Source organism: Podarcis raffonei, chromosome 10 (assembly GCF_027172205.1).
Source record: "Podarcis raffonei isolate rPodRaf1 chromosome 10, rPodRaf1.pri, whole genome shotgun sequence".
Taxonomy (NCBI): Eukaryota; Metazoa; Chordata; class Lepidosauria; order Squamata; family Lacertidae; genus Podarcis; species Podarcis raffonei.
The window spans coordinates 5,007,883-5,035,303 of NC_070611.1; the positions used below are offsets into that span (position 1 = coordinate 5,007,883).

At 42.6% G+C, this 27,421-nt stretch overlaps 1 protein-coding gene across 1 annotated transcript in view; it reads left to right on the plus strand.

The window, feature by feature from the left end:
- Positions 1–27,421, plus strand: part of SEMA3C (semaphorin 3C) — a 122,398-nt gene that overhangs the window by 72,520 nt on the left and 22,457 nt on the right. The window contains exons 7-12 of the mRNA XM_053404663.1: positions 5,645–5,764; positions 6,525–6,667; positions 9,226–9,340; positions 9,918–9,987; positions 18,436–18,580; positions 26,055–26,277. Coding sequence (XP_053260638.1) covers positions 5,645–5,764; positions 6,525–6,667; positions 9,226–9,340; positions 9,918–9,987; positions 18,436–18,580; positions 26,055–26,277 — 816 coding nt within the window. The remainder of the gene's footprint in view (positions 1–5,644; positions 5,765–6,524; positions 6,668–9,225; positions 9,341–9,917; positions 9,988–18,435; positions 18,581–26,054; positions 26,278–27,421) is intronic.

Sequence of the window (27,421 nt, forward strand, 5' to 3'; positions counted from 1 at the left end):
CTTTTGCTTCAGTTCACCTATTGTTTCAGAAAGTTCAATTTAGGTAGCTGTGCCTTTAAATGTGAGCTGAATCAAATTTCCTCCCCATCCCTATGAATGTATCAGCAGCAACTTTCTCTACTATGGATGCAAAGAGTTGCACTGTCTTCAGCAGGGGGCAGGAAGAACCTTTGATTCAAAAGTCTAGGATCATGACTCTGTATCTAATCCCACCGTCCCTAAGCCAGCAGCACAGCACGCTGGCGTTCCTAGCCAAAGGAGAAAGCCATCGTTGTCCGGATTTCAGATTCTCCTGGACAAAGCAAAGAATGCCATTGACCTTAGCATACGGTTTTTGTCCTTCGTAGCAACTGAAAACAAACTGCAGAGGCTGTTTAGCTCTGTGATTTCAGTGTAGCATGTCTTGTAGCTTTAGGCCTTCTGCTCACACCAAGATCAACAGGCGTTTGGCAGCGGGAAGAGGATCATTTGTTTGACCTCTGCACTGGGTTGCCAGATGAATATTTCAAAAAGAAAGGAAAAGGGGGGGGTACTGTAGAGTGGCAGCTCCTACTACTCCTAGGAATTTAAAAACAACAACAACAGTAGCACTCTGAAATATGTACGTCTATTCTAATGAAGAAATAGGGATTCACTGATGGTCAACTGAATATTTTTTAATGAAACCCTAAAAGTTCACTGGGAACAGGATAAATAATGAAAGTTGTGTTAGAATCAGTCATAGCCAAGTGCAAACACATCAACATGATTTTAAATACAAGTTATAATTTTGCATCTTGAACAGCTAAACCTTTTCAACATATATATCAGTACAGTCTGGTGCAAATATAATGTTGGCTTCCTGCAAACCATGGTTTACCATAACATGTAACTTCTCCTCCTCTGGTCTCCTTTCCTTTACTGGTGTAGAGTAATAAGTGCACCATTGGTAACCATGGTTAACTAACCGGTTGTCCTCATATCCATATTCAAACTATGGTTTTCATTACTGGTTTATGGTTTGTTTTCTATCTTTTTGGCAATGGAAAAAAACCAAAAACTTAATTGTGTGTTCTTTCTCTTCCACCGCAAATGATTCTAAGATTTTATCAGGTAAGCACTGGAGAGAAGCAATACCAAAGTGTGTGAGCTGGTTACTGCACTCACTAAGACAAATTGTTTGGGGGAATTTAACAATTAAGCCAAAAGGAAGTGGAGCTGACAGATATTATTGGTGCCTGATTAGACAAGTAGGCTCTTGGAATGCTTAAGACATAACTAATAAAGCTGGTATGCAGTGGGATTAAGAATAGCACCGTTCTTTTCCAGTGTTTAATTTTTTATATTAAAAAACTGGATCAGCGATAAACATAAGAGCTTTGTGAGAACTATAAAGCTGAGCTGTAACAGGCAATCCTGTAGGAAATCAATGACAGGAAAATATGGGATAATTGTGTTTGCAGTGGAAAGGTTAATTAAAATGTGTTTCAGATTTATATAGCCTTTTTTCAGTGTCCAAAGCCTTTCTCCTACAACAATCCTTCCAACAACTCTGTAGGACAGGAGAATGACCCTGAGATTGTAGATGCGAGCCCTACTCAGAAGCTTGAATAAGCTCATCTAGTTTCAGTGCAGACAAAACACTGGCAAACTATGGTATACAAATCGGGAACCAGCTCCCCTTCCTTTATTCCTTCCTTCCTTGTCTAGGGTACATTTTCTTTCCCCTCCCTTGTTATCCACTTATAGTTGAGGTCTGCATTTTCACCAGGTTTAACCAACATGGCGATCTCCAGATCTTTGGATCACAGCTCCCATCAGCCCCAGCCAGAATGGTCAAGGGCCAGGGATTATAGCAGTTAACTAGGTTTCTTCTTAACCATGGTCTGTAAATCTGCCCCAGCTCTAGTTTCACATGAGAACATAAGCAAATGGTTAAGACGGGAACACCCTCCCACCAGATGTCAAAGAGAAGAACAACGACCAGACTTTTAGACAACATCTGAAGGCAGCCCTGTTTAGGGAAGCTTTTAATGTTTGAGGCATTACTGTATTTTAATATTGTGTTGGAAGCCGCCCAGAGTGGCTAGGGAAACCCAGCCAGATGGGCGGGGTAAAAATAAATTATTATTATTATTATTATTATTATTATTATTATTATTATTATTATTCCTTGCCCCTGTTTTAATCAGAAAAGCAGTTTGACAATGGAACCATTTACTTGGGTGGCATAGTCTCTCACTTGCTAGAGGTCTTCGGGCAGAGACTGAACAGCCATTGGTTGGGAATGTTAACCCTATAGATCTCTTACATCAAGAAGGAGTGTGGATTATCAGACCTAAAAGTCGTTCTCCATATCTGTGGTTTTATTTTATTTTATAATAATTTTGATTAGTTTTCAATTACAATCCAGTAATAGCCTCATTATAACAGTACCAATTTATGATACAGTTATTAATACCACTAGTTCAAATACCACCATATCTGTGGTTTTAAGACAGCTTGGAAACTTTTACTGGTCTGGAAGATCACCTGGAGCTAGCAGCTGTCTAACAGGAGCAGAAGCATTTCAATGGTGGCATCTCTGCTATGGAGCTGCCTTCACAATAAGAACTGACAGGCCAATTCAGATGACTAATTGGCAAATATTCTCTAGCTATTGAGTTTGCTGACATTAGTATGCTGCTGCTGCCTCCCTGTATATTAACTAGTCCTACTAAATTGAAATGTTTCATCCCACTTACTGCAGTTTTTAGGCTTTTGTTTTTTTATAAGCCACTTTCAGGCTTTTATGGGGGAAAAGAGGCAGGGCATTGACTTACATTTAAATAAATAAATGCCTGGCTATAAAGCTAGCCTGTGATTAAAGCTGATTAAAGTGTGATGGGATATGTGCTGAAGAGGAAAGCGAGCTTTATTCCCAAGACGGGTTCATGGTTGCAAACCGTAGTTTGCAGAGATCCAGTGTTACATCTACAGAAGGCACTGGTAAGCCTCTGGCAGAGGCAAATTATTTTAACTCAGGCTCTCTGCCAGGGGCAGCCAGATGTTGTTGTGAGTGACCTCCAGGTATGGTTGGACCCCGTCATCCATGGCCATTGGCCACTCTGGCTGGGGCTGTTGGGAGTTGCAGCCCAAGAACATCTGAAAGGCACCACATTGGCTGCACCTGCTTTAAACTTTCCATCTTCACTTGCACTCAAGGCTGGTGCTAAAGCTGTACAAATGACTCAAGCCATGTTGCTTCTATGTACCTGAACAAAGAAGCAAAGCTCACTTTTTGGCTGCTGCCCTGTCCCATTGGCAACAGGTTCCGTGTTGCTTTTGTTGAAAGAGAGAAAACGGAAAGGTGCCTTGAGGCTGAAAGTTGTCCGTGATTGCATGAAAAGTGGGTGTTGAGTTGGTGATCTTGACAGCAACCAACAATAGTTAAGTGGATGAATAGCCATTTCTTATTGCTGGTGGGCAATCTGCAAACCAAAGTAAAAAAGATACCATTGGAGGGGAGGGAATTCAGCCAGTTCTTCACAGTAACTGTAAAAGTGAGTGATTATTTTTTGCTAATGGTTTGTTTCTATGAACTGCCTCGCCAACCCACCAGACTTGTGTTGAGGGCCCCAGACAGGAGGGGAATTGTAATTCATACCTATGTACAGTGTACACACTTTGTGATACATGAGCTGAATCCTTCAGCGCAAAAGAATTTTGGTCCATAATCCTGTTATTACAAGTGAAGGTTACAGGCCTAATTCCCTTTACGGAAACATTTTGAGACTGAAATTCACTTTGGCTCCAATTTAATATGTTCAGCTTTTGTTCAGTCTTATTAGCCAGTTGAAACTTGAAGGATACAAGGCTAGATCTTTCCTGTGGCTTCCATCTGCAGAGTGCCACACTGAAATAGAGATGTGTCCCTGTCCCCCACACAATCTCTATAACACTACATAACACATATATATAAAAAACAACAAACAACAACTTAAAGAACCATAAATATTACAGAAATACAGTTAACATATAAAAACATTGCATTAGTACATTGCTAATACAAATAGCCCCCCTCTGCTCATCATTCTTTACCCGGCCTCTGCCTGCTTCTCCTCCAGCTTCTTTACCACCCCATGGGCAGAGTTTGCTTTTATGGGCAGGCAGCAAGCGGGGTGGTGTTTCCTCAGGTTGCCCACTCCTGTGCCTCCTTAGAGGCAGCTGCACTCTCCGCACCCAGCTCCGGGTGCAGTGGGTTTGGTGAGTTTCCCAGGGGGTCCCGAGAGTGGAAAAAGGATAGCCCTCTGCTCACAGTTCTTTCTCAAGCCTCTGTCCCTTGAGAAGACCGGAAGGGCCAGTGGTATTGTCAAATGTTCATCACACATGAAGGGAAAGAAAGGCAAAATGGCCCAGATTCAGAATTTCTCATTTCGGGATCTAGGACTCTTGAATCCCCTTCCTTGTGTGTTGGTCACTACAGAGATTGGCTATTTCCCTACAAGGTTTCCTATCTGGCCCCCATTTCCAAGGAGGAAGGCATCTACAGCAAGCATAGAGGAAAGTTTTCAGCTGGACAACCCTTTTGGGGCCCATGTGATATGTGGGGCCAGAGGCAAAAGCAGGCAGAGCAATGAATGTGGATGCTTCTTTGTACAACAGGCTGGTTTCTAAACACACACACCCCATGCAGGCAAGCAAGATTCTTTATCAAAATTCAAGGACACATTCCAGCCAGGCGAAAAAATTCAAGGAGGGGGCAAAGTAGGGATGGTGGAGGATGTGACCTGTGGGGAGGGAGTGTGGCTTGGGAGGGTTGTGACTGGGGAGAGTCTTGAGCAGAGGGAGAGGCCTGGAGAGCCATATGTTGCCCCCAAGCCTGAGCTTCCCCATCTCTGTCCACTAGCCATGAACACCAGAACACAAGCCGTGACTTATTTAATGAACTCCAGTGTCTTTAGCAAACTCAAGTATTTAATAAACTCCAGTAACAGGAGCTTTGGTACAGCCCTCTCCTCATTGTGCACCTCAGCCATATGCTTTTATTTGCTTATCTTTGCTTCCTCATCTCCCCTGCTAAGATTCACACTTGGAGGAAACAGTCAGAGAGTCTCTGCCTTTGCCACAGTAAGTGGCTAGGGTGCACAGGACCCTTGGGAACGCAAAGTATGCTGAGGGTCGGGTTGCACTCCTGATTATGTATAGCTCCAGACTCTATCGCCCATGGGACTGAACTAGGTGTGGCTTTGGTCTGCTGCGTTGCCTACCCACACCAGAAACAAAACTATTTTGAGCCTCCTTCACCCCACTTTGCCACTTTTATAGCACATAAACTGGGATGGCTGTTTCTGTTGGAAAGTAGCATCATGTTAATTTTTTCCATCTTCCGAAGCTGACTCCCCCGGCAACTTCAACCACTAAACGATCTTCCACGCGAAACATTTCCTCCACATTTGTGGTTGGTTACGCTATTCTGTTTAATTATATGGTTGCCCAAAGGTTTCCATGAAGATGGGATGCTCCGTTGCAGACCTGGAATCGTGAGTCAGAGGGAAGCCCCGCTCTCATCCCACTTCTGACAGAATTGGAAAATGTGCATGGATCAAATAGGAAATGACTGCTGAATTTGTCCCAAAGTAAATGAGGATGCATTTATTTTCCCCCTCTTTTTCCCTTTCTGCAGATGAAGAACTATTTTCAGGGATGTACATTGATTTCATGGGGACTGACGCTGCCATTTTCCGCAGTTTAACCAGACGGAATGCTGTGAGAACCGACCAACACAATTCCAAATGGCTGAGTGGTAAGAGGGCCAGGTTTTGAGTTTCATTGTTGTACATGTTGCAGCATGTAAGTGGAAACGCTTTTATAAACAGATAAATAAGCTTGGTTGGCTTTTCTGCAAACAGAACTACAAATCACAAGAGATTAATTTGGCACATTTGACAAATTGATTAGCAAATTTGAGAAGTTTCAATATATACAATTTTTCAAATGGATCATCAGACTATATCAGGCATGTGATTTGTCAGCCATGGTATTTGATCTGCTATCCAACACTATGTATTCATGTCTTTTTACACATTTCTGTTCAGGTGACGTGTAATCTGCAATGTGGTTTGTGTGACAAGCCAAACTCCAAGATAGTACTTTTGAAACGAAGTAACACTTTTCAAATTTCATGAATTTCAAAGTTAAGATTTAAGTCTATTTTGCAATGTGCCTCACTCAATCAAATAATCTATCAATTTACACAAGAGAAAGAGGAGAGAAAGTAAACTTTGCATAATTAATAATTTCTCAGACTAAAATAGCATCAGATGCTTGGAATATGTATCTTGAAGCAAACCTTTTCTCCAGGACTCTTGAGTTAGACTCGATAAATTTATTAATAATTGACATGCAGGTAACAAATCAGACTTTTGGAATATACATTCCCCACAGCTCACAGCAGGCAACAGCTGTATGACCACAGGGAGTCCCATTTTGTTGCAGGCTTCTGCAGAGTTGGTCTGTGGTGTGGATACTTGCTCTCCATGGTGCATGTTTTTGTGTCATTTCAGAGCCTGTGTTTGTGGATGCCCACCTCATCCCGGATGGCACTGACCCCAACGATGCTAAAGTATACTTCTTTTTCAAGGAGAAACTGACGGACAACAGTGGCAGCACCAAGCAGATCCACTCTATGATTGCTAGAATATGCCCGGTAAGCAGGGAGTGGTGTAGGAAGGACAGCTGTCAATACCCTATGCCTGGTTTTGCAAAGTGTTCCTGCAGTGGAGTAGCTGCCTGAGTCAGCAAAATTATTCTGCTCGAGTCTATATTTACCGTGAGCTTCTATTTAGCATTATTGACTTGCTTGATCGCTTCTCCCTTGCATAAATAGATGTTTCAGCAGAAGGGGGGAGCAGTATCCAAAGACATCTCTGGAAATGGCTGGAATTAGATACAGTTCTGTGCTTTCCTTTAGGAAGAAAGGCAGGAATGAGTCTATTTTACTTCAGACTGTATGAGAGGAAAGTGCTCTTGTGCTCAGGTCCTTTTTGTGGATTTCCCACAGGTATCTAGTGGATTAATTACTGTGAAAACATGATGCTGGATTAGATGGGCCATTGGTCTTATACAGTAGACTCATCTTTGGTTCTTAATCACAGCTAGTTGCATGAGGCCCAGGGCCGGCTGGCTCTAAGCAAGTATTGATGATATTGTAGGGTCCTTCTTCTGGGCAGCAAATGTGTATGAAGGTGCCTTCCACTGCTCCTGTTCGCCTGGGATCACTGTAGGTGGCAGGTGACAAGGCGGCTCAAGCATGACATGGCCTCCCTCTCCAAAACACATGAAAACAGCTCTTCCTTTCATCAAACTCTGCATTGTAAAAGGAAAGCTTTCAACATCACAAATCTCCTTGGTACAAACAGTTTCCCTAGCACATGGTGTAACTGGTTGGTGAGTTGGGTCTTTTCATTTCAATGGTAGGGCTGAGCAATGGAAAAGGCCTGTTGTGCTTTTATCTGGTTCTTCTTTGTTGTTGTTGCTGTTGTTGTTGCTGTGAAGGCACCCAGAGGCAGAAAACACTAAATATTATTAAACCATTATTGTCAAAATGAAACCCAGATGACTTGCTAAAAGTCCTGGGGCACAATTCCACTTGCATTTGTCTATGCCAAAACATGCAAAACCAGGCTTCAAAAGAACATGGGATGGATGTGTGTGATACTCTGTATCTGATGACCTTACTAGAAGTCAGCAACAGGAATCTTTTGTAATGCGCTCTATGTGGGGCTGCCTTTGAAGGTGACCCGGAAACTACAACTAATCCAGAATGCAGCAGCTAGACTAGTGACAGGGAGCAGCCACCGAGACCATATAACACTGGTCTTGAAAGACCTACACTGGCTCCCAGTACGTTTCCGAGCACAATTCAAAGTATTGGTGCTGACCTTTAAAGCCCTAAACGGCCTCAGTCCAGTATATCTGAAGGAGCATCTCCACCCCCATCATTCTGCCTGGACTCTGAGGTCCAGCGCCGAGGGCCTTCTGGTGGTTCCCTCGCTGTGAGAAGCCAAGTTACAGGGAACCAGGCAAAGGGCCTTCTCGGTGGTGGCGCCTGCCCTGTGGAATGCCCTCCCACCAGATGTCAAAGAGAAAAATAACTACCAAACTTTTAGAAGACATCTGAATGCAGCCCTGTTTAGGGAAGCTTTTAATGTTTAATAGGTTATTCTATTTTAGAGTTTTGTTGGAAGCCGCCCAGAGTGGCTGGGGAAACCCAGCCAGATGGGCGGAGTATAAATAATAGATTGTTGTTGTTGTTGTTGTTGTTGTTGTTGTTGTTGTTGTTGTTGTTGTAAGGGTTGGACAGGGTCTAATGCTCCCTATTAGAATGAAAAGAATGGTTTCTGCACTGTGGCCTGCTAGGTACATATGCTCCTTTCATTTCTGTTCTGCACATTGAACAGCAGAACCATTTGCAACGCCTTCTCTTGGACTGTTCCACAACAGACTGCTGATGGGTATTATATATTTGAATGCTCTTCCGTGAGGGACAGCAACCCTGTCTGCAAATGGAAATGGGGCACCATAAGAGAGAAGACTTAGGCATGCTAGTGTTTCTTCCACTCTGACATGCTATTTTCCTAAATTTTCTGGGCAGGTGTTCTAGCATGCAGCCAGATATGGTTCAGTCCAGGAAGCTGTAGCACATAATTTGCATTGGCTGGTAGCAACCTCATAACCTAACTTCCACCTTTAATTTGTTTCTTTGTTAAATGCAAATATGTTGTGCATTCATAATGCAATTCTACACCATAGATGGTGAGGTCTCTTCAGTGGTGGAACAATCTGATATTCCGATTAGTGTCCTGATTGTGCAGTTTGGGCAGGAAAAATGAGAAGCTTTTAAAGTCCAAATACTAATTGAAAGTAGGGATGGGAAAGAAAATTGATTCCATTCACAGTAAGAGGTAAACACAGAACCGAAACACAGTCATCTTTTGAAATTCACACTTCTCCAGATTTAGCAAAGCAGTTCTTCAGCCAAGTAATATGTACAAATATTCATGTGTTAGAATATATATACGTGTGGTAAGAAAGATTGCTTTGTAAAAATGCATGTTTTAGGAGAAATTGACAGTAAAATGCTGGTGTGTTTTCATGCTTTTTTAAAAAAAAAAACTTCACTAACTAATGTTGAAAGTGCTAGTTGATGTCTGTGTAGTTTTTGGAGTTAGTAAGTGGTTTCTTCTCTGCTCCCCCCACCCCCAGAATGACACTGGTGGACAACGCAGCCTTGTGAACAAGTGGACAACTTATTTGAAAGCAAGACTTGTGTGTTCAGTAATGGATGACGATGGCACAGAAACCTACTTTGATGAATTAGGTACAATTTATTATTTCCTGCTTAGTTGTTGTGGCCAAAACCTCTAAGGGGTTTACAAAGCATGTGAAATATGTATTAAAATTGTCAATGAAAGTCAGTGCTAAAATCAGAATCAAAACATGAACAAAATCAGCCATTATAATACACATTATAAGCTAAAATGTCAGATTCAGATACATTCACATTACAGGCTAAAGTATATAATTGTAGCAATTTCTAAACAGAAAAAATATTTTTTCCTCTAATTTCCCTCTGATTTTTGCATTTGCACTGAGGTGCCTTCAGGAGCATAGAGCGAGTGATGTCCTCAGGGCAATCAAGGATTGGGAGTCATCCATTTGAAACTTGCACCAATTTGGTTATCATATAAGCTACATACACTTTTAAACATTTTTCTCCTCCTTCCATCAGACAGACTATCTTGTCAGTGACATAATAAAAGTATTGTGCAACATGGGTTTGTAGCCTAAACAAAAAATTCCATTGGCTTCAGATAGAATAAGGTCAGGGTATGCGTGGTGCAGTTTGGAAATCACACGCAGATATATTCAGCCTCTGTTTTGCTTCTTTCCCACAGAGGATGTGTTCCTGCTAGAAACAGATAACCCCAGAACAACGCTGATATATGGCATTTTCACAACATCCAGGTAATCTTGCACGTTTGTGAATGAAAATCCACAGATTAAATATTACGCCTGAGAGAAGTTGTGGTGAGGCGATTCCCATGTTTTGCAAATGTCTCTCGTCTAAGGGGATATCTGCACAAAGGAATGAGTGGGGGTTTTATGTAACATGGCAAGCAAATGTTTCCAATACTGCCGTAATTTAAATTATCATGGAATTGTTGTTGTTTAGTCGTTTAGTCATGTCCGACTCTTCGTGACCCCCTGGACCAGAGCACGCCAGGCACTCCTACTTTCCACTGCCTCCTGCAGTTTGGTCAAACTTATGCTGGTAGCTTCGAGAACACTGTCCAACCATCTCGTCCTTTGTCATCCCCTTTTCCTTGTGCCCTCCATCTTTCCCAACATCAGGGTCTTTTCCAGTATAGCTTTTAGAATATTACAGAATAGCAGCACCCAAAGGCTTTCTGTACAATAAAGCTGCGTCCTGACATCGAAGGTGGTGGTCTGATTGCCCTAGGCCAGGGATGGAGGACCTTTCCCAGCCCCAAGACTGTATTTTTTCATGCGCTAACTTCTGGGGACCACAGGGCCTGAGGCAATGGTGGGTAGAGCGAGAGATGCAGCAAAGAGAAGAGTGGGAACCACAGACCCCTCGACCACACAGTGGGTGGCATTGCAGCCATGAAAAAAAGTGAGAGCTTTCTGCACACACAACTCTCCAAGCTTCTTATCAGGTTTTCCCCATAAACCATTCATCGTACGTTCCCTCTGGTCCAGTCACACAATACTGGAGCAGCATTTCAACCTTTTCCATGTGTCTGGTCTCACGTGCTCCAGCGACGTCTCTAAATAGGCATTGGGTCAGATAAATGGCTTTCACACATTTGTTAACTGGAAGACACTTTTGTCTGCCATCTTCTCATTGCTTTTCATGAATGTTGTTCTAAAATTGGAGATGAACCTTTCCCTACCTTCTTACCTCTTGTTCTGTATCAGCCAACACCGTAGCTGTTTTGTTGACGACAGAGAACAGTTAGTTATCTCTCAGTGAAGTGATATATAACCTATAATTTAAATTCTAACTCACTCTGTCCCTTGGGCTCAAAAAATACTGTAAGACACTTCAGTGTCAAAAGACAAATCAAACTGAAAGGACTCCCCCCCAACCGCCCAATGCTTTAACAACTCAATTTTCATTGAGGTTGGTTTGTACTGTATGTGTGTGTACTGAATAATCTGAAACTGCTCCCTGTCTAGGCACCTCACCAAATTACATTGGTAGCATGCATTTTCAGTTGTCATCAGACTAATAAATATGATAATTTTCTTTCTTTCTTAATTGCTTGGCAATCAAAGAGGTATCATTTAAGCAGCTGAGCCTCCTTCTTTTCTTTTGAGCAACTGTCAACAGTGAAAGAATAAAGTTTACCAGCAGGAGTAGAGGCGGGGGGGGGGCAGAAAGACCACAATTATGATTACATACGCAGTATGTGTGAGCTAGAAATTGGTTTGCCTAATGCATATAGTGAAGTGGAAAATGGGTTAGGCTCAGGCAGGCCATATAAGGCGGTAAGCAAGGGAGCACTGACTCTATTCCAGGCCCTGGAGACATTTCCTGTCCTGCGTTCAGGAGTTTATGCTGCTGTACGTTTCTTTCTCCACAAGACCCTAAGGATCTCTCTCTCTCTATCACACACACACACCCCATTCCAAACATGCAGTATAATTAAAACTAAAGGTCTTAATGGATTTCATTTGGCAGCAGAGCCTATTTTATTTTCAACCTCTGCATGCTCCAAACAGCAGATACATGTTAGAACACAGGATTGTAATTAGTTTTAATTGAAGCCCATGTTTCTATGGGTGTTTCTGAAATGAATCAGGTTTTTTTTGTGCTGAAGAAAACATAATAAATTCAACATAGGGCGCATAGCCTGAAGTGATTAATGCATTTTGTACCCAATTTATGCTCACACTTATATGAGCAGCGGAACAGTGATTTTAGGACCACAGATCCTGGTACATTGTTCCTTGGAACCCACATGCAACGTAGAATCGGATTTGCTCATCTTGCAAGATTCAGAGAGGGAAGGGAAGGGTCAGTAAGCTGAAAACTTTAATATCAGATTAGAACCTGATGTAAGGTTTGTACGGCACTGAAATGCAGGATATAGTCCAGTGTCTGGTAAATATTCTGCCTTTCTGGGCCCATGTTGAGTTACTATGCCAAGGCTTACATTATTGTAATCATTACATACCTAGTGTAATATCACTCCTGTTTGCAGTTTAAGTTCCTGCATCCAACTGCAAACCCCACATGCACACATCCATCAGAAAACCATGTCTCAAATCCCACATGGAAAGCAGGATACAACTTAAGAAATTGTTCAGTTGGTGTGTCTGCCATTTTCACTCCATTCCAGTGAGGGAGCTACATGCAGGCACAGAGAGCAAAGATTCTTTGGCTCAAGGACCCCATTCCTTTGGGGGCAAACTTCTGCGGGCTACATGCCAGGGGCAGGTTGGGAGAGACACAAAAGTAAGTGAAGCAATGAATGTAAATTTTACCTAAATTCCCAAGGTGGGGGAGCTCAGGCCCAGGAACTGAATGAGGACCCCCAGGCCTCTCCGGTTGCTCACCTTTATCCTCCCCTCAGCCCAAGGAACACCCTCATCAGCTGTATTTTGCAGCCTCCTTGAGTCTTTTTCCCCCTGGCTGGAATGTGCCCTTGAACTCTGCTCATGGCTCTTCCTTGCCTGGATGAAGAACAGAGAGAGGTGTCTGAGTGCATGTGGAATCTAGGCTAAGGTAAAATTCATTGCTCCCCCCGCTTGTGCCTGGAGCCCCACAGCACTCCAGAAGGCTGCCCAGAAGGGAAGGTGGCCCGCAGGTTGACCCAGTTGTACCACCTCGGCTGTAGACAGCAGGTTCTTTTCTACATCAGGGAGCCGTGTGCCCTGGGGAGAAGGGTGTGTGGTAGTGGTGGGGGGCAGTTGTGGAGGGTTGCCAGGCCCCACTGGGCTCCTGAGCCTGAGGTACCCCCAGCTTCACTGTCATGTCTTCATCCAAAGCAATATTCAAAATTACAGAGCAGAAAACCTTCGTTGGAGAACCCTCACCTGGCAAAGAATTATACTTCCAGGTGTCTCTGAAGCGAGTTAATAACTATTAAACTAATTTTAGTCTGTAACGTAGGCAAGCCATAGTGATCACTGGTTAATCTCCTTTGGAGAGTGTTCCCTTAGTTTCCATCTTCAGCTGTAACCTCCTTTCTCTCTAACACCCCCCCCCCCCCGTGCTCAGTTTTAGAGTTTCAGTTCTTGTTATAAATTTTCATTCCAGGCTGAGTTTATTCCAAATAAAAGGCAGGTCAGCCCTCACACTTCTCATGCTTGACCAGACTCCCAGAAATGCTTTTCGTTGTTGTCGTTTTAAATGTTGTTTTTAGTTGTTTGTTTCTTTTTGTTTTTGGTTCTCACATAAGAAAGTGCAGCAATGTGCATTCCTATTGCTTTTTCCTGTCTATTCCAGCATAAGCCTAGGATCTGTCTGCTTTCATGTACACAACATAATGGTAGCGCCATTTGTGTTTAAGTGCATGGTATATTACTTGGCTTTTTAGGCACCTTATTAAAAGCTCTTTTATCTCACATGTAGGATGTTAACAGCCTTCCATTTCACTTCTGCTTGTTTGGTTCCAGCTAGGCTGCACTTTAGGCCAAACCCTGTTTTTGTGAACACAACGGCCCTCTTCAAATACATCCAGTGCACACAGCGGATGTGCAAAGAAGCTAGTGGGTTAGGACCGCTGGTCGTACCCACCCTGAAACCGTTCATTCAGAAGTAATAACTTAAGAAGAGGCCTGATGAATCTGGCCAAATGCTCATCTAGTTCAGCATACTTTTATCACAGTAGCCAACTAGAAGCCTATAGGAAGCCCACAAGCAAGACCTGAGTGAGACAGCAGTCTCCCCACTTGTGGTCCTCAGCAACTGGCCTCTGCCTGCAGAGGTAGAACATAGTAGTGTGAAGGAACCCAAGGTGCATGCATGGGCATTGGCCTCTGTCACATGAGTGGGAAGTTAGTTGGCCTGGCTGGGCCACGTCCTACTGCCACAAATGCATGGCCACCAGGGGGCGTGTGTGTTGGTAGAGAGCCATTCAGATGGTTCCTTTGGCCACTTAGTTCTACGGCACTTTTACAACATTCCTCCTTAAGGATTGCATTGAGAGGCATCCAGAGAAGCTGAACTAGCAGCCAGTTTAACACAGACAAAATAGTCAGTCAGTTTTATTGCACATACCCAAAGGCTGCCGCAATGTACACAGAATCATTCAACAATTAAAAGAAAATATGCTGGATTAATACAAAAAACTTAAAACATTTATATTATCAAGACATTACCTACTCTAAGCAGAGCTTTAAAAGTACTTTAATATACAGGTTAAGACATTAAACAATAAAATTTAAAGCTAAAATCACCTCATGGCCACTAATATGTTAAAAAATAATGTTAATTAATACAATGTGCAATTATATTCAGAGTTTGGTGATAAAGATAGAATATAGCTTGATGCAGACAGGGTCAAATAAATTCATCTCCTTTACAGTTGGTGGCTATATTGGCTATATAATTTGCTCTAATTTTCCTAGCGGCAGTTGCAAAGAGTGCTACACGCCAGGTCACATACTTATCTATGTCTGTGAGGAGATACAAAATCATGTCAGAGGGGTTCTGGCTAGGGGACCTTCAGACAAAATAAGTAGCTCTTCACACAGAGAGAAAATAAGTAAGTCTTATTGTGGTCGTACCGCAATTTGCAGGGATGGCCTCTCACGCAGGTGGCTTCAGAAAAAGAACTGTCCATTTCACGATGGGTCTGTCTGTCAATGACTATCAACTAGGATAGCTAAATTTGAGCCGCCTTACTCAAAGGGTCTTGTACTTCTGAATTCCCAGTTGTGGCACCAGCACCTTGATACAGGGCAGCTTCTTATTTCACACACTGTGAGAGGACTGATGTTTGCAATCATTTGCACTTGCTTGTCGGCAAGACAGCTTCCTGCCACCTCAGATCTTTAGCTGCTCCACAAAGGCATGAAGAGGCCACTTCCAGAAACACGAATTGCCCTCCTTAAGAGGCAGACTTTCCTGCCACTTCCCTCTGCCCACATGTTCTGCCTCCAGGTCCAACACATTGTTCCTTGGACTAAAGAGGGAATTTCTGTGATGTGCAGCCACTTCACTGCTTTAGGTCTCTGGAGGCCCATCAACACTATGGGAGCAATTATATTCCTCTCTGCAGGGGCCAATTTCCATTCCATTTGTGAAAGACGTTTCTTAGCCCCCTCCACACAGCTTCATGCCGTACTATGTAAAATTTGATTAACGTTTAGAAAAGCAAAGTGGCTACAAGTGAAGAAACATTGCCAGCAAAATGCGCAGTCATTTCCGCATTCTGTTGGCAGCATTTCCCATAAAATTTGAAGAAGGACTCACACTGAGCATATCAACATTTACAGCATGGACATATTCATGCTTCAGTGGTGGTACAGAGAAGGGAATATTTGGGTGGTAAGGAAGATACAATGTAAATTTTGGGAGGGCGAGGTCTTACATCTTAAACTGTCTTACCAAACATAAACATCTATGTGTTTTACATTTAAACTCCAGTCTCAAATGCACTTACTCCCAACTCAATATCACTGATTTTATTAATGTCTAGAATCACCAAGTGGCATGAGATTTAAATCTAATCATTCAGAGTGCAGCCTTAATTAAATTCTAATTTGCTTAAGTGTAGTTGCTTTTTTAAAAAAACTTGGTTGTAGTATTTAGCTTCAAGCTGCCATGATAAGCATTTCAGCAGATATATTTGCATAAGCTAGAGAATGAAGATTAAGCAAGATGCATTAAAAACATGGTGGGAAATCCTTCTGCAGTCCAAGATTGCATCCTTTAACTCTGTAATCAACCTGGGAAAACTAATTACCCCTTTAATGAGGCCCATTTACCTCTTAGCCATTCTGTGTGCAGACATTTGGAAGCAACTGAAAAGTCAGGGGTTGCTATTATTCTGTGTTCTTTCAGGTCTCATTTTGGGTTCTCGTGTTTTTCAGCCGCGGCTTTCATTTTTTAAATCTATTTCAGAAAAATTGGGGGAAAATGAAAAAAAAAATTTTTTACCAAGATCGACATTTCATTAATCTTATTTAGAATTTACTTATCCCTGTTTCTAAGTAAAGTGGCTGTCAATAGTCAATAGAAATGTAATACTTCAGAGCATTCAAAGTATTCCCTCATAATCTTCTTTAATCCTTACAATCTTGTATGGATCTTGCATCTACCACAAAGCCACTAGGTGGCCTTAGGCAAGCTGCTTTTCCTCAGACGCAATCCTTCGCATGGGGATAATAATGCTGACTTGTAAGAATTACAAGTCAATAGTGCTGGCAAAGTGCTTTGGACACTTGAAAACACAACAAAATGTTGTTATTGGTTTCTTTTTTTAAAAAAAAAAATTATTAGGTAATTCAACAAAACATATTATCTTAAAACATATCATCCTTAATTTTTTGCCCTCATTCCCCCCCTCCCCCCACCCTCCCATTAAACAACCCGCCCTCCCCCCCCCGACTTCCCTCAGTTCCAGTCTCTGGTTTCTCTATCAGTCCTATTCTCTGCATGTTACAGAATTGTATAAGTCCTTACCTTAATTTATCTAACTAATTATTATCAATAAAAAATTTGTGAGTGTTTATTCAAAGCCTGCCAAGGAGTCCAATTCACTTTGTTGCGTCTTTAGGTACTTTGTAAAAGGTTCCCATTCCTCTTCAAAGTCACAGTTATCCTTGTCCCATAGTTTATGTGTCAATTTTGCCAGTTCTGCATAGTCCATCAGTTTCTCTTGCCATAATTCTTTAGTCAGGATTTCCTCAGTCTTCCCCCCTTGTGCTACTAAGACTCTCGCCGCTGTTGTCGCAGACATGAAGATGTTTTTCAGCTTCCTTGGCAGGTCTTTTCCTACAATCCCTAACAAAAATGCTTCAGGTTTTTTAACAAATGTTAGATGGAACATTTTCTTCAATTCATTGTACATCATTTCCCAAAGTTTCTTAATTTCATTATGATCCCACCACATATGTAAAATGTCCCCTCCTTTTTCTTACACTTCCAACATAAATTTGAACTGGTTTTGTACATTTTTCCTAACTGCACTGGTGTCATATACCATCTATACATCATCTTCGTATAATTTTCTTTCAGCAAAGAACAATCTGTAATTTTAAAATCAATTTTCCATAACCTTTCCCAATCTTCCAAAAACGTTGTTACTGTTAATTCCAATATTGCAGGTGGAGCAATTGACTTCATAACATCATCTAGTTCAATCTCTCAAAAGTGCAGTCCTATACATGACTGCTCGGAAGTAAGTTCCCTTGAGTTCAACCTAATATACCCACATAAGTGGGTATAGCAGCCTTTGCCAACCTGGTGCCCTCCAGATGTATTGGACTGCCACTCTCACCAGCCCCAGCCAGAGCCAGCACAGCTCAAACTGATGGGCGTTAGAATCCAAGCAACTGGAGTGCCCCAGCTTGGATGAAGCTGTGGTGCTGGATCACAGCATTAGCTTAATGGTTCTATCATCTGCTAAAGAACTTCTCCCAACAGAATTTGAAAGTGACTTTGCACTTAGACAGTGGGATGTCTTCAGGAATGTTTATGACAGAATCAGTGACCAGGAAAAAAACATTTTTAAAAAACCCAGTCTAATTTACTGCATGGCTGGACCACCCACTCTTCAGTCCCTCAAAAGACTGACCTATCACAGTCTTGAGCAAAATAAAATAAAATATAGTGCAGTCAGAGGAAACACTCTCCACAATGGTATGGCATGTTGCTAGATACAGAATACAATGCAGAATACAAAAACAGTAGAAGGCAAGAGTGGCAGACCTGGGGCTTGTGGGATGATGATGATGATGATGATGATGATGATGATGATTTTAGTATAACCTTGAGATCCACCAATGGGAACTGGGTGCAAAAGATATACTATTAGAATTAAATAATTTTGAATCCAGGAAGTTGAGTACCAGAGCGGAATGCCGGAATGTAGCTCACAGCCTTCCGCACCAGGTTCCCCAAACCCTTCTTCATTTCTTTCTAATTTGGCCAGGAAAAAGTCATTTTGTGGGTGCTAGTAGGAGCCAGAAATCCTTGCCAGCCTACAATAAGTCACCTCAGGACCTTTGAGGAGACCAAGAGCTACCTTTGGCCGCCCCAGTTTAAATACTGCATTTTGCAACTGTTCCTGCATGGCAGAGGGTTGGACTTGATGACTTCCAACTCTATGAATCTGTGATTCTGTAAACAAGCTAGGATGGTGCCACTGATTTTGTGTGCACAATAACAAGAAGGTAGCATGAACAGATTTTTGTTTGTTTCTTTTTCTTCCCCAGCTCTGTATTTAAAGGTTCAGCAGTCTGTGTGTATCACTTGTCAGATATCCAGAGAGTGTTCAATGGGCCGTTTGCACACAAGGAAGGGCCAAACCACCAGCTGATTCCCTATCAGGGAAGAATTCCTTATCCACGACCTGGGACTGTAAGTACTCATCTAAACAAGGTTTTACAAGTCCAGCTTGCCTTTGTGTTATCTTTATCAGCCTTAGGCATGATCCTTCACTCAGCATTGCTTTGGTCTGTTCCCAGACTGCTCCCTTCGGTTTTATTTCATTTGGCCACATTTCAGAAGGCATGTGGACAAATTGGCCAGGATTAAGAGGCAGTAAAGCTGATAAAAGGAAGCTGTGGGTGATTTTGACAGAATTGGGGAAGTGGATAGTTCTGCAGTGTGTTTAGCCTAGAGAGAAGATAGCTGTTTTTAAAAGACAGTCATCTAAAGCATGGCTAGGCAAACTAAGGCCCGGGGGCCAGATCCGGCCCAATTGCCTTCTAAATCCACCCCGCAGACAGTCCAGGAATCAGCGTGTTTACATGAGTAGAATGTGTCCTTTTATTTAAAATGCATCTCTGGGTTATTTGTGGGGCCTGCCTGGTGTTTTTACATGAGTGAAATGTGTGCTTTTATTTAAAATGCATCTTTGGGTTATTTGTGGGGCATAGGAATTTGTTCATATTTTTTTTCAAAATATAGTCCAGTCCACCACAAGGTCTGAGGGACAGTGGACCAGCCCCCTGCTGAAAAGTTTTCTGACCCCTGATAAAGGGAAGGAGAACAATTTACTGCATATTCCTCAGCACTAAGAGATGAAAACCACTGAGCCTAGGCTACTGCAACATGACTTTTAAGTTGTTAGAAAGTTGTTAACCTGTAAGAACATTTAGCTAATGGAAGTGATGTATCTAGAGAAGTTTCATTTATTTATTAGATTTTTATCCCACCCTTCTGCCTAAAGGAGCCTAGGGCGGCAAGCAGCAATATGTTAAAACTGTACAATTTAAAGTCAAATAAAAACCTATTTAAAACATTGAAGAATGTTTAAAAACATTTAAAAGTTCTGGATTCACTTAGGAAAAGGTGGGCTATCTGTCTGTGACAAGACTGAAAGAAAAGATAAAATAGATAAGGGGGAGGAACTGAGACAATTTTCTTGTTGCACTCTATGATTTCAAGCTGATTTAGTGCAAAGGGGAACCTTCTTCAGCCTGAGAGCCATGGTACCTTCTGTTTGACCTTATGAGAGCAGCTCCATCAATGGCAGTCAGCGGCCAGAAGCAAAAGTGGATAATGAAGGCCCGTGTCTCCTTTTTACAGTGGGATAGTTTCTGCATACAATCACACGCAGCCTCTCTGTCCTGTATCCAAGCAGGCAAGAGGCATTATCAGAGGTCAAGCACACATTGCAACCAGGTTGCACCTGAGGAGAGTGCCAAGCAGCGCCAATGAGGGGTGTGGTCTCAAGGGCCGGAAAGAGAGGGCTGGAGGCTCATCTCTGAAGGCTGAGGCTCCCCAACCTTCATTTAGCACTTTCTCCTGGCCCCAGCCAGCGAGACAGCTACTCCGCTTTCCTCCTTGCACATAGGAAATAATTACATGTTCAGACACAGTGGTGACAACAGCAAGGAGCTCAGCAGTAGGGCATGCAGTTCAGTCTCCATCTTTCAGACTGAAATCCTATGCAAGGCCAGTAAGACTCAAGTCTCCACAAGCTTTCTTAGGATAGCACCATTCATTGTGATGGCTAGATTGGCTCAGAGATCTGACTGAGAAGATGGAGAGCCACTGCCAGTTGAAGTAGCACTGGGTTAAATGTCAGTGTTCAGAGGGCAACCTCATATGTACTGCAGTTTCCCAAGTCACAGGAGAAGGTAATAGCTTACACTGGTTTTCCTTAAGCAGCAAATGAATGACATTGCAGCTCTCTACTAAGGTCATGGCCAATTTATTCCTCAATATCCTGTCTTCCTTTTTCTTGGTCCTAGGGGAACTTACAATAACATTTCAGTGATTTCAGATAGAGAAAGTGCAGCAGCCTTGTTAGCAAAGATCAGTTACTCTGCTGATTAGCAATGAGAGCTTTGCTGATAAACTTGTAACCGAAGCGTAATGGCTGTTAATGGCACTGATGATTAAAATAATTTGATTAGCTTAGACAGATCCGGTTCCTGCATCTGGGGTTTTCGACGGCGAACAAGTGAAATGGAATTCCCTTTAGCGCCAAGCGTATCAATGCGGCTTTACATAAAGATGAACAGGTTACACTTTAAGCCATTTTTAACAGATAAAAGGTGAATGAAGGATCATAGTAACGAATAGCTTGCATTTCAGAGGTTCATTATTTTAATAGTATTCTTGGGATATACAAATCAAGTTATTCCTTTTGCAAGGAAGTTTAGTGGGCCTGGGATTGTTCAAATGCTTCCGGAAAAAGACAGATGTTCCATATGCAAAAGTTAAAGTTGAGTTATATGAAAGACTATAGCTTCTAAAATACACTCTCTTCCCAAGCTCAGAAGTAATGGAACGCAATGAGATACTATGTATGTATACCATATCTGTGCCTAGGACTGGTGTGTTGGGACATTTTTATGCAAGCAAATAATGAACACATATCCATTTGTTTATTTATTTGAAAAGTTTGAGAGACTATTTAATCAACAACATTAACAAAACAAAAACCCATAAGCAGTTTTCCTAGAAAAGATATTGAGTGGTACCTCAGTTTAAGAACAGTCCGGTTTAAGAACTATCCGGTTTACAAACTCCGCAAAACTGGAAATAGTGCCCCGGTTTGAGAACTTTACCTTGGTTTAAGAATGGAATCCGAACGGTGGAAGGACACTGGCAGCGGAAGGCCTCATTAGGGAAAGTGTGGCTTGGTTTAAGAATGCTTTTGGTTTAAGAACGGACTTCCTGAACGGATTAAGTTCGTAAACCGAGGTACCACTGTATAATATGCATTTAAAAAATCAGGAAAAGTAAAACAAATTGATGTGGAATTTATCAAAATATGAATAAAATCAGCAATTTTAAAGCAAATATACATAACAAAATTACATGTTAAAGTTACATTTGTGCTCTATGAATATTTTAAATAGAGTAATCCTATTAGAATAACAGCTTCTGACACAATATCACAGACATTATTAGCAATATACTGCCTTGGGTTCATTGAATCATAGAATTGTAGAGTTGGAAGGGACCACAAAGATCATCTAGCCCACTGCCTTGCAATGCAGGAATCGTTTGCCCAGCACAGGGCTCAGACCCATGACCCTCCAAGTGGTACAGTCTGGGAAAGGTTGTGCTATGTGAGGTTTTAGGATATGCAGTTTGGTTCTTACGTTTGACAGACAGAAGACTAACGGTTAAGAACACTGTACTTTTCCTGTGGTCACATCTTAAGCAGGGGGTCATGCTTGGAAGAGGATAAAACATTCCCGTATTTGTTCAATTCGAAGAACAGCCCTCTCCTAGGAACTACAACATAGCATTCATCTCCAAGAAAAGCATGTGGGTATGCCCAGGGCAAACTGGCGGGGGAAAGGGATGTTATTCGGTTACAGCTGAGATGAGTTCCTGTATTATTTGGCTTTGCATTTCTTAACTGGCAGAAAGAATGGCTTATTGCAGACGTAAAACAGCTTTTAAATAAGCACTAACTGGAGGCAGCGAACTCTTCTATACCCTAAAGAAATGAACCAGTTATATAGTCACTGGACACAAAGAATATTCCCTTACACAAGGGATGATGTAAGGCTCATAACGTATTCTGTGACATGATTTGTATAAAGTCCAGTTGACTAACAAGATTTAAAACACAGCCGCCAACCCAGCATAAACCAGTATGTTACGTCATTAATGTTTCCTTTGACTTATATTCAATCGTGGAAGAAATATCTGCAATGACTGGTATGTATTGCAGGAATGCCAAGTCTGCAGGGCTTGGCTTTTGCCCAGTGAATATGTTACATATTCAAATCCACGTAAAACTATTGCTGAAGTGAGTACCTTAGGAGGTTAGCGCTGGCTTCTCAAATCAGCCTGAGCTTTGCCTAGTTCACCATTCCATTTCAGTGAGCAGAAGCCTCTGGAAAGCTCACAAGAGCACTTTCTTCTTTACATTAACAAAGCATCAGCCTGTTGCCAAAGGACCTAATTGAGCCATTATTAATTGTTGTGGAAGAAGATAGCAAAGCCAGTTTGCTCATCTCAATCAGAGATAGGAGTCCTCCAGATGTTGTTAGACTCCAATGCTCCTCAGCGCAGTCAGCATGACTAATGGTCAGGGATGGTGGAAGCTGCAGTATAACAGCTGGAGAGCTTCATATGAGTTATCCCTGTCCTAAATGAGCAGTTTACGGCCAAACCATATGTGTAGATAAAGCATTAGGTAGTAACTCAAGTCCTCCTAGAATTGTACAGCAGATAAGGGATTGCATATTTGAATGTTTCCTGCACACCTCTCTGTGTGTCCATAACTCACTAAATGCAGAACAATAGCTGGACCAGGAAAAAGCTACATTAGAAACTTGGCATATTAACTTTCCACAGACATGGCGCTTGTGACATGAATGAGATAACAACTTACCAACTAAAGTCCTACCATCTTAGAACACTCTACCTAGTGTCTATGTCTGCCATTGGCCAGTTACTTCTCTTTCATACCAAGGCTGAACTCCTACATCAATCAGTTTCTAATTCTGCATTTAGGAAACTGAATAGAATAGAGGTGTAGCTTTGAAGTAGTATAAGAGGCCGGTCATTTTTCATGGTCTAAGCCCCATTTATTTTGTCTCCCTGATGTATTAATTGCCCCGTGGCAAATGTATAAATAATTCTGCCAATGAATCACATTTAATAATGCTGTTTACATCATGTATAAGTGTGATCAATAAGTTGGCCATTTCTGGCATGAACTGTGATGTTTCTCTCTGTGTGCATAAAATAGATGGAACAGATTTTTCTCTCTTGAGCGTTGTTGGAACTTGTCTCGAGGGAATCGGGTACAGTACCGCTCTGCTCCCTCAATGTGAAAGTGAAATAAAAGTTGGATAAATGAAGTTGCCCTCTGTTGAGTTAGACTAGCCTGTCAAGGAGCTCTCAAGTGAGCCCAGGTGATCCACAGGGCAGGAAAGCATGGGATGCAAATAGCATTTTTTTAACCTAAAATAGCAACCCATCTTAATCCAACTGAGACATTGCTGAAACTGACCACTGGCCCCCTCCTCCCTTCCGCCTCTAGCCTCTCGCTCTGGATCCCTCCCAAGCAGACGAAGGCTGTGTCAAGAGTGTGAGCCTGCCTGGCCCATTTCTCAGCAACGTGCAGGACTCTCCTCGAGGGGGGTGTCAGAGGAGGAGGCGAGCCAGCAGGGCTCGGACTGCCCTGCTGCTGGCTAGCAAGGACAACCTCTGACTCCTCTGTCTTGAGTCTGCACTCACACTGTGACTCTCAGCCTCTAACCTGGAAGGCCCTCCTTCTCCTGACCCCCTTGATCACTCTAACCCCCTGCTACCAGCACCTTCCCCAGACTGCTCCTCAGTGTCCCACCACCATGATCCAGGGTCTGAGCCGTCATCTTTGGGAGGGGGGCGGATTTTGGATGGGCGACTCCCACTACTCTCCCTCATTCCTCCAGACATAGCCTTACCCTGGTGTTTTGGACTACAGTTCCCACCAGCCCTTGCAAGCATGCTGTATGATCAGGGATGATGGCAGTTGGAGTCCAAAACATCCGGAGGTTACCATGTTAGGGAGAGCTGAGTTAGACCATTGGTCACACTAGCTGTGCATTCTGAATCGCAGAGATCTTTCCCAGCCCTGCTGTCAGTGATTTGTATAGTTGCAGTTGCTCCAGCCTAGGACAGCTACATGTCCTTTACTGCTGAGGTTTAGTTCTAGGGCAGTGTGGGTCCCCAGCTGTTGTTGGACTACAACTCCCTAGCTAGCAGGACCAGTGGTCAGGGATGGTGGGAGTTGTAGTCCAACCACAGGTGGAGGGTGCCACATTGGCTATCTCTTCCCTGTGGTTCAGGAAAGACTGGTGTCACTGCAGTTCCCAGGCCACTAGGATATTGTAATGAGTGAGTCTGTGGGGCTATGATGGCCCAGGAAAGGTTTTGTGAAATAAGTGGAGTGTAAATCAGGTGAATAAGATGGGTTTACTTGGGCTGTTCCAGTTCATACTGACACAGTAGAAAGGAGTCAGAGGGTCAGAAGTAGCATGCTAAAACAGCAGCTAGAATTGTGGCCTTGGATGTAGGAACCTGCACCGCCAATCCTCACAACAGGTGAAAAAAAACAAGACGACTGATGCTTAACAGGATTGCATTTTTATTCTTTTGCCTTTCTTTTCTTTCTTATTTTGGAAGTTTATAGTTTCATCAACTGTTGGCAATCAGATCATTTACTCAAGCAAAATGTAAAAGCGTGTTAAACTGTCTTGACTTTGACATTGCCTTTCAAGGACATTTTAGCCTGTACTGTGGTTTCACAGTGAGTGCTGACATATCTTGCAATCATTCCCTTCTTACAGCAGTTACAGGAAGCTGTTAAAATGCAGCATTGCTATGACCGGCCTGGTCACCACACTGTCTGAGACTCAGTTAGATGAGCAGCTGCACTAAGATTTGTCACTGCCCTTGCAGTATAAGTAAACCTCAGAATAGATCAACAAAGCAGTCCTGTCCTTTCCTTCCCTTTTCTGATACTAGAAACAGCCCATTCCCCAAAATGATGTAATTTCATTAAAAAGCAGACAGGGATTTGCCAGGATCGGGTGGAGGTTACACTGGGGGCGGGACTTGTTTGTGGGAAAGTGTTTTAACGTATTTCAGCCAGCCATCTGTATGCCTGAAGTAACTAGTTGAATGCTATTGCAAGCTAACTTTCAGCATTGCATTCTGCATTCACGTAATTTGTGCACACGCAGACCACTCCATAAGCCATCAGAGTTGTTTGTACAATTAGAATCGGTACATTAGTACTAGAACTAAACTTTGGCGAAGGTATGCATGTGACAGATTGCTGCAGTACATTACATGTGTACATCTGTGGTCAGTTATGTGTCCTGGTGTACCATTCTGAAGCAAATTAGAAGTTAAAGGCCCCAGCCCAGCTTTTGAGTATACATTATTGTGGGTGATTAGTAGCCACGTAAAGGATTGTGCAGCCTTTTCTGCATCCGTCAAATTAAATGGCGACTAGATTGGCATTTTGATAGGCATCAACATCAGGTTAATTAATATTCTTACTGGAACAAGTCGGTATCATTTAGCAGTAGGTCCCTTGTTTTCCCACCACAAATATATTATTTGCAGGAACTTCACAAATTCAGTGTTAGGATTCACTGGAATTTTGTAGTTGCGGTTCTTCAAACACAGCTTTAAGGGCACGGGAATGAAATCATATTTTGATGAAGTAAGCTTAAGTACACCTTGAAATGCTTGAATGCCAGCTCATGCTCTCGTATTGATTTAGATTTGCCTGCCTTATCCCAAGGACAAAGGAGAATTAATGCACATTTCTGCAATTCAGGGGGTCTTTAAAAGAACTGGGAATTGAAAGGTCCTTGGTATAGTTACTAAGTGATGACTTCCAGAGCCTCTTTTACAGTGTCCTGGAGGAGCCTTCACACCCAACATACGGACCACCAAGGAGTTTCCAGATGATGTGGTCACCTTCATCAGGAACCATCCCTTGATGTTTAATCCCATCTATCCAGTCCATAAGAGGCCACTAATAATCCGCACAGGCACAGACTACAAATATACAAAGATTGCTGTCGACCGTGTCAATGCGGCAGATGGAAAATACCACGTCTTGTTTCTTGGAACAGGTAGGACAAACAAACACCTGCTGTTTTAGTAATCTACAGGCATCTGTTTTGCACAACAGGTTGCCTCAGGATCAACCACTGCCACTTTGCTGTTATATGGATGCGATCCCCACCAATACGGTAGTCAGGGGAGCTTTTGTCAATATGAAGGCTGTGTTCCCTGTTCATGGTAGCTAGGGCCAGGGGCAAAAATGGGAAGAGTAATGGATGCAAATTTCACCTTTGTGCAGTAGGCAATTTCTACACCCATCCATCTCTATCCTCTATCCAGTCAAACAACAGGCATAATCAGAATTTAAGGACACATTGCAGCCAGGGGTGGGGGATCAGGGTGCAGAGCAAGGGCCAGTGAAGGGTGTGGCCTGAGAAGAGTTATGGATGCCAGATAAAGAGGCCTAGAAGGTTATCCTCCCATTCTTTAGGTATCTCAATCAATGCTATAGATCTCCTAAAAGTGCTTTAAAATAAGTTTTTTAAGGGGGGGATTGTTGTCATCTGCTCTGAATTAAAGTTGTATTCATATTTAAGGCTTTGGATTTGTTTTTCTTAAAAATACAGTCCGATTAATACTATAGTCACCTCTGGAGAAATCTTAAACCAGCATTCCAGCTTAGCGTTCTCATAGTTTCACACTGTAGCCTCCTGGAAAATTCTTGATCTTCTTTCAGGAACAACTACGCTTTCCAATGTTCAAACATGCCAATACTCTGGTCAACTGAGAGTAGAATCTTATGGTGTCTATACAAATGTTATACTTTCGTTACACAGCTGTCCCATTTCAGCGGATGAGGTGGAAAAGAAGCAGCAACCAGTTCAACTGTTTTAAGGACTGGCAAAATGGGGTCTGTTTGGCTGGTCCCAGTCAGCAACTAGCAGCCCTATTATGATAACTAAAGGAAGCCCCATCCAAATATAGCACGTACAGCGGTAGTCTAGCCTAGACGTTGCCACAGCATGGATAATGTTGGCTGATGGGTCTCTGCCCAGGAGAAGTTGCCACTGGTGTGCCAGCCCTTAGCTGTGGAGAGGGGCTTTGTGTCACAGATCACGCCGCTTGGGCTTGCAAGAAGACAAGTTGGGGCTAAGAAGGTGAATGCTTGATTCTCGGTGCTTAGAGCCACCTAGGGCAAATTTAGTCTACCCG